The sequence below is a fragment of the Silene latifolia genome, chromosome 7, assembly GCF_048544455.1.
Source record: "Silene latifolia isolate original U9 population chromosome 7, ASM4854445v1, whole genome shotgun sequence".
NCBI lineage: Eukaryota > Viridiplantae > Streptophyta > Magnoliopsida > Caryophyllales > Caryophyllaceae > Silene > Silene latifolia.
Window position 1 is genome coordinate 77990388 of NC_133532.1, and position 7438 is coordinate 77997825.

General features: G+C 37.5%; 1 protein-coding gene across 2 annotated transcripts; it reads right to left on the reverse strand.

Moving 5' to 3' along the window:
• Nucleotides 1-237: 237 nt before the first annotated feature.
• On the reverse strand, nucleotides 238-7150 carry LOC141592311 (uncharacterized). 2 transcript variants are annotated; one of them, XM_074412921.1, is made up of 8 exons: nucleotides 7023-7150; nucleotides 6823-6940; nucleotides 6611-6715; nucleotides 6409-6494; nucleotides 5901-6142; nucleotides 1755-1932; nucleotides 1001-1184; nucleotides 238-720 (listed from the first exon to the last, which is right to left on the reverse strand). In XM_074412921.1, exons 1-8 carry the CDS (start codon nucleotides 7073-7075, stop codon nucleotides 418-420), a joined length of 1269 nt encoding a protein of 422 aa, XP_074269022.1. In that variant the 5' UTR covers nucleotides 7076-7150; the 3' UTR covers nucleotides 238-417. The 2 variants fall into 2 exon arrangements, with proteins under 2 accessions (XP_074269022.1, XP_074269021.1); XM_074412920.1 differs by having other exon boundaries at nucleotides 1755-1937; nucleotides 5885-6142.
• Between the last annotated feature and the right edge of the window lie 288 nt (nucleotides 7151-7438).

Genomic DNA, 7438 nt, shown 5'->3' on the forward strand with positions numbered 1-7438 from the left:
TTGAAAATACATTCGCATATGAACAAATCGCATCGACTAACCATGAACAACACTACAGAAAAAGTCAGAGAGAAAATTGAAACCACACATCACGGATACAAGAGCAACGGATGTCAGTTGCATTCTCCTTCGTCCTACTGCAGCCTTCTTTGCAACCATTTTAAGATACAAATCACTTTTTTTAAGCATATAAATTTTGAGACGAACATAATACAATTATGATAGATCAACTGCTCCTGCATAAAACGTTGTCATCTTTGATTATTAATAATTGATATACACAAATGTCGTTTCATACAAACATATACACACCAGCAAAAATGTGCCTTACGGTTAAAAAGAGGGGGAAAAGCAAAAAGGAACAACATAATTGGGAAATAAATTAGTATACACGAATTTATAATACAGCCGTATATATTACTCACTGGAATTTGCAAGCCCTACCATGTTAAGCATGTTGCGGTCTTCCTTGAACCTCTCTAATACGGTACCTTTGAGAGCAGTGCTCTTTTGCTGCACTTCCTTTGGAAAAACACTCCAGCATTCAATCACTTCTGGGCATATCCTGTTAGATTTTGAGAGGCAAGGACTTCCAAATGTAGTACACTCAAAAGTTTGGCCCGTATCAAAACTGGCCGAGACAAAGAGGCCAAAATGATTAACCCGTCCCCCAAATCCAATTCCATTTGGGATGGACTCCGAACAGTAATTAACAGCACACTGCAGTTGCAGAATAGCATCAGCATTAACACTCTATAATGAACATATTACATTAAAAGGCAAGACTCGCATCGCTTGGACTTGGTTATTTTATAAGAAGGTTTCCTAATTTCAATTTAAAATGAAGTGTCATAAACACATCAGAATCAGACTAACATAGTTGAAGACATATTTGGTTTTGAATTAGCAACAAGAGCAAAGAATAAAAAGAAAATTTGCCTGAACTCAAGATTATAGCGTTTTTGAATGTATGGAATCTAGAAAAATCTAGTTGTCTTACCCACTGCAAGTTGGTATTTGCTCCAGTTGGACGGTACATATACACTTTTGGATGAAGCTGAAACAGAAAACACTTCATATCACCATAGAAATCACTCTGCTTTTCCCACGGTTGGGAACCATAGCCTCCATATATGTAACCTTCTCTATCCTTGATTATCAATAAAGTTGGCCCTTCCTCGTTTCTGCACAAAAATACTGATTTTTCAAATTCAAGCTATTTAAGGAAACAAAAGAAATGCAAAAACAAAACAGCACTGGAATGTCTTTGTCAAGCTACAAGCATCACAAACTCCAAGGTTTCAAACAATAGCTTCCAAAGGCAAAAGCTTGTGACAGTTTTACAGTTGGAGATCAACCCATGAACCATAAACTTATACTTCCTCCGATTCATTTGATTAAAATATTCTTTGCAAATTAATAAAAATGTAAAGAACCCCGTGGATCGGAGGGAGTATAAGGAATACAGTAATACACAACTATTTGGGTTGGTGTCATATGTGAGAGAGTGAGACAGTCTCATAGAAGACTTGCTTGGTTCCATATAAGCGTTCGCCAATACGTGTGGGAAAATAAACTATAAACAGGTAAAAGATAGCATAGCATACAAGAATAACATGAAGTCATGAAGTACATATCTCAGTCTCTCAGAAAGCATGCCAAAGCGTAGGAATCTAGAAGCTGAAGGTCACATTTCAGAATTTAAAAGATTTGAACAATAATTGCATATGGAATAAAGCTGAAAGACCACTCACGAAACATTGCCCAAGAATGTGTTGAAACTTTGGCCATGAAATGAACTATGATATAGAAGTTTCCATTCCTCTACTTCTGGCTGAGTAAGAAGACCACCTAACAGCCAAGCATATTCTACTTTCAATAGTATGTTGGAGCCATAGCTTTCGGGAAACAACAAACGAGGAACTTGGGAACCTGTCCTTTAAAAACAGAAAGGCATGCATTAGAAACGAGTCAGTGACTGTTGTTCAACCCACCACCAAAAGGACTCATGCTGCATAACTGTATCATATGACTAAACGCACATGTCTGAAGTATACTATACCAACCTTATCAATAATCAACTGCAAGTTTCCATAGAGAAGAGGCTATGGTGTACCTTAACATAAATCTATTTTCTCATGTTCTAATGTTATACTACCAAATGCCCTAAATAACAGTAAAAAGGATATCAACATAAGAAACATAATTTCATCGCAATTCTCCACTGACACAGCTGATTCTTTATGATTTGTTTTGTTCGGTTTTTTATTTTTAGTTTTTATGGAAGTGTACAATTACATGTTTACTCTTTACCCAGCCCTTCCCAATCCATCTTTCTCAAACACCACCCTAACCCACCCATCACTAGACCACCGCCATCACCCACCTACCACTGGACCACCATGCTCATCCACCTGTCATCCTTATCCACCCACAACCCCACTCACCAGGCCAATCCACCCAAAGTCCAAACCACCACAAAACAGTCCCCACTCCAAAAATAGCCCCACCCATGAAACTACCTCATCTAAGGTTTTTGAGGGTGGGAGAGGGGGTTTTAGGGTGCGGGATAGGTGTTTGGGTGGTGGAGGTGTGTTTCGAGTATTTCGACAATATACTGGTTTCGGACATGGTCATTAAATCAATTGCCGTGGCCTAAGCTTGCTGAATGCGGCTAATATCACTTCAAAATGCGGTAGTCTACAGTAGCATCGTAGCGGAATCTAAAACCATAGTTTCAACAAAGGGGAGTTTCGACGGGGAGTGGGGGCATGTCGGGGTGGAGAGAATTATCCTCATGGGTGCTCAACATGGTGGTTGGGGTGTGGTTTGAGTTGAGATGGAGGGAGTAGTATCTAAGAATATGTTCACTTTGGTGTCCTAATGATCAACAAAGTTCTACGTCAGTACTCTAGGTCCTCCTACTTTATGATTACTAACAACATTAAGTTTTCCATTATTTTGGCTCATGGAACTAATTCATTTCCAGCTTTGGGAGTCAGGAGTCTTAACTAACCAATGGAGGCCACCACAATCACCCTCAAAATTCTTTTTCAAGGCTTTCATATAGGTGGTACCAAGGTAAATAAAGCTTCTATTTTGTAATGAAAAAGGAAGCCAATTTTTTTTGTGCACGTCCTCCAAGATAAATGCATGCATGTGAGCTATGGTATCAAAATTCCATAATGATATACTCCATAGTCCTTCCTTCCATCCTTCTATTTTCATCCCACATTCCTTTCTCACAAGTTTTTCTCTTTCAATGTATAGTAGTTTTTTGTTGTAAAATTACCAAGTTTTCTTACTTATCCGAGTGAAAGACTACTAACCATCGAAACAACCCCGAACCACCCACCCACCCATTCCTCTTCTCCTTTCTTGACCATCTCCAATCTCTTCAGTCTTCACCAATCACCATCGCGGACCAGGCAGCTGCCATATTTACCGGCCACCTAGGTAGCACCAATACGGACACGGACACGAAACGGGCGCGTGACACGGCATCACATGAAATTTAGGATATGAGACACGTTTTAATTTAATAAAATTAAAGTTATAAACGTACAATTTTATTTTCGTAAAAAAATTTGATATTAAATTTAAATAAGTTACCATGGACACGTGTCGAACACGTGCCCAAATAAATGAAGAAAGTTAGACACAACTTTATAGGTGTCCCACACATTTAGTCTTGTGTCCCACGAGTGTCGATGTCGGACACGGGACGGCTGATTAAGAGTGTCCGTGCTACCTAGCCGGCCACCTGAACACCATCCTCGACCCTCTCTCTCCTTTGACCACACCCCTCTCCAATTTCTCCAATATAGAGTTGTAGACCACTAAATTCCTCGCCCCTCATAGTCAATCACCCCTCACCTCTTCCTCACCCCTCATGGTTGATACCAAAGAAACAACACAAGATATAGTACATTTAGTTGAACCAACTACTCATCTTATCGTATAAACCTCAAATATATGGTTTGTCGTTTATGTATTATGCCACTAATGCAAGACACCATGATGCCATCAATTTTCATTTTTTTTTTTAATGTTGTGGTGCTTTGATCTAGTTTCCACTTAGTTTTTGCAAATAAAGTTTGTTGAAGTCATACAATAGATCATCACAGAACTTTCACTAAGTGCTTTAATTTGAGTACCATATTGAATAGATCTCGAAATAAAAAATCAATAAAGATATTTATTCAAAAAACAATAATATGGAAGAATTAATAGGGCTATGATTATCTAGAGTTTGCTAGATTTAGTATGTCTATTAAGCAAATAATAGTAACAATATTGGCAAGTGTAATACACATAAAAAGACCAAGTATATAACATTGACATCTATACAGGATTGGGCATCTAAACTAGATTTTTTACAAAGTATGCAAAAAGAAGTGGGACGGGGAAAAAAGGCACGGGGAAGTATGTGACTTTTGGTTTTAGGTACTTGGTAATAGTTGTTTATTTTTAAATTTCTTTCCTTACTCGGACCCTTTTGATGAAGGTTATTTTTATGTCCAAACTCCAAAGCAACATTTTAGAGGACTTCTTACACTTGAAACAAGTTTATTTGTCAAGCTTATTAGGAAAAATCCTCTTACCATTGGCTCTTGAATTCCAATTATATCGGGGATAGCTAGAGGTGGTGTCGTGGGATAGAATAGTACACTTAGATTCTCTATTCGTACAATTATCAATTGAACCCATGAAAAGCTAATACTATGGAAAACGAGTGAGCTAACGGATGAAATCAACTTCTAGAAAACAACCCACCATGAATTTCCAACCTTCACACATAGGTTTCATTGCATTAGTTCTAGAATTCTAAGAAAACATAATATCAATGAATTAAACAAGGCCATTATAATTTATTTTTCTTTCATTGAACTACAATAGCCATTGGTCAATTGCACTCTTCCTAATGATTTTATATTGAATAACACACTACAACAATAACATTAGCTCAGTGCCTAAAGGGCTCCCACAAATAGTGAGGTAAGGGGGATTGGATGTACACAGCCTTACCCTTGTGTTACTAACACAAAGAGGTTGTTTCCGAATGACCCAAAATGAAAATTGTGTCGGAGAACTGAATTGGATGACTGCTACATCACAATAAAAAGAAGCGAGGCCAGTTTAGTGAGCCTTTTTGGTTTATTCCATTATAATCCAGAACCAAGAACGATAGGTCTTTGGCTCCGTGGAAATGGAACACAAAGAAACTGCGCCAGCTTGGTATGTACAATGGCAGGGTACTATTTGACCACTAGAGTTGACTAACTTCTACATCTTGAATCAAGCCCAGCCTGCCGTTCACTAGATCCATCTTCTGGATTGTGCAGAAATAATAATATAGTCTTTGAACTAGATTACAAATTATATGGCATATTACATATTGATGAGAAAACTAATACGAGTAATTGTTACAAGAACATCATGTCTATGATAAGACAAGACTACAACGATTAATCTGCTAACTGACATGGCCAAGAAACAACTCAAAACAAATTACAGGTACTATTTACAGCAACTAACAAGCTGATATGTGGAGTAACGAAAATATCAATTTGTCTAAAATAAGACACATTAGTTTCTGCGATACATAGCCCATCCTTACTTCACAGTTGACGTCAAGATTCACTCCATTTAATTCTCAATCTCAACCAAACATCTTTAAACTATGAATATACAGAGTTAAAGCAGAAGAAACTACAGCTATCAATCATAATATTACTCTAAATATGCATCGGAAAGAATGTGACTAAAACACAACAAATGTTACGCCTACAACCAATGAATAGTAATCAACGGAGAAAGAAACTAACTGAGTCTATGACATGAAAAATTTAAGAATATGAAGGTCATGTAGTAGCAGTAGTACAGGAGACAGGTAGAACCTGGTTCTGAAGGCGCCAACAAGCCTCTAAGGTACTTTCTGATAGATGGTATGTGGAGACACAAGTTCTTGAAATCTTCGAAGGACATACTTCTCTCATCAGTCTCTCCACCATTTTCCGAAAATTGGATTGCATTTAGGATATCATCTATAATGTAGCTATCAGAGCTCAAATGAGAATCGCCTTCCTTGGGTGCAAACACATCATCAAAAATAGCAGCCAAAACTGCTTGAACATCAGACCTGTCAAACTGTGAGTTGAATTGGAAGACAGGGAATCACAGTAATGCAATCTAAATACATTATACATAGTGAGGTTATAATCCTGAAACCATAGTTAAGCTTCCACAAAATTCGAACCTCATTCGTTCTCTCATATGTAAAAGTGATGTGCCAAATACAAAGCCATGTAATCTACTTTTGCAGTAAAATAGCATTAACATGAAAGTATTAAGCACGGTGAAAACAAGCATGACAAATGTTAAGGCCATAAGTAGCGGTGATAATACCTGCAAACTTTGCCATCATCATTAACATCTAATAACTGATATACAAACTCTTGAATCTCAACTTTAGTCCCTTTTTCATAAGTACCCTACACAATTAACATTCACAGCTTAGCATCCCAATCGAAACTGAGAACCGAAATACCTCATCATACAAATATATTTTTCTTTATTGAAGTCATAATAATAATACAATTATTATTACCTTAGCAATAACAAGATCATCAAATGTTAGTTTTTGATCGCGCCGTTTCTGGGTAATTAAATCAAACATTCGATCTCCAAGACAACCCGGAATACCAAAATGGCCCTAATGATGGGTAAAACAAATTAATAAAAAAAAAAAAAAAGAAAGAAAAACCAAATATAAAAAGTAATGGAAGTACGTAAAATTGAAATAATGAAGAAGAGAAACACCTTGAAAACGGAGGGAGAGACAAAATGAGCATTACTACTATTATTATTGGCATGAGATTGAGAGGCAAGAGAATTAAATAAGGATTGAAGTTGTTGGAATTCATGATGCGAGAAAGCTCTGTTATAACATCATAATCATCATCATAATCATAAGACATTAATTAAAATAAAGGGAAGAGAAGAATGTTAAAGAGAGAAACCTGGTGGCAGAAGTGAGACGAGGGTCAGCAGATGATGTCTGAGAATTGCCCATCTTCGGCTGTGCACCACTTCAAACCTCAAAGGGCCAACGCTAAGAAAAGGTACAGAAGAATCAATCAGTAATCAGAACTATGCTTGTGGAAGTATGGTACTCCCTCGGTCCCGGTTAATTGTTGTCCTTTAGTTTTGGCACAAAAAAGACTAAGAACCAATCGTTGGTTGGCATGGTAGCATGGGGCTACCCTTGGTAGGGAGGTCTGCGGATCGATCCCCCACAACTGCGATTTGGAGGAGTTTAAATACCGTAATCCTTGGACACGCCCCGAAATCCGGATTAGTCGGCCAAATGTGGTTCGGATTACCGGATAGTTTAGACCAAAAAAAAAAAAAAAAAAAGACTAAGAAAACAGGAGGG

Bases quoted from the DNA above. Each gene is read 5' to 3' on its own strand.
- LOC141592311 (XM_074412920.1), bottom strand. From the start codon at position 7,075: ATGGGCAATTCTCAGACATCATCTGCTGACCCTCGTCTCACTTCTGCC. The intron at 6,941-7,022 runs GTTTCTCTCTTT...ATGTTATAACAG, and splicing joins CGTCTCACTTCTGCCACCAG to AGCTTTCTCGCATCATGAAT. The intron at 721-1,000 runs GTAAGACAACTA...CTGCAACTGCAG, and splicing joins CAAATACCAACTTGCAGTGG to TGTGCTGTTAATTACTGTTC.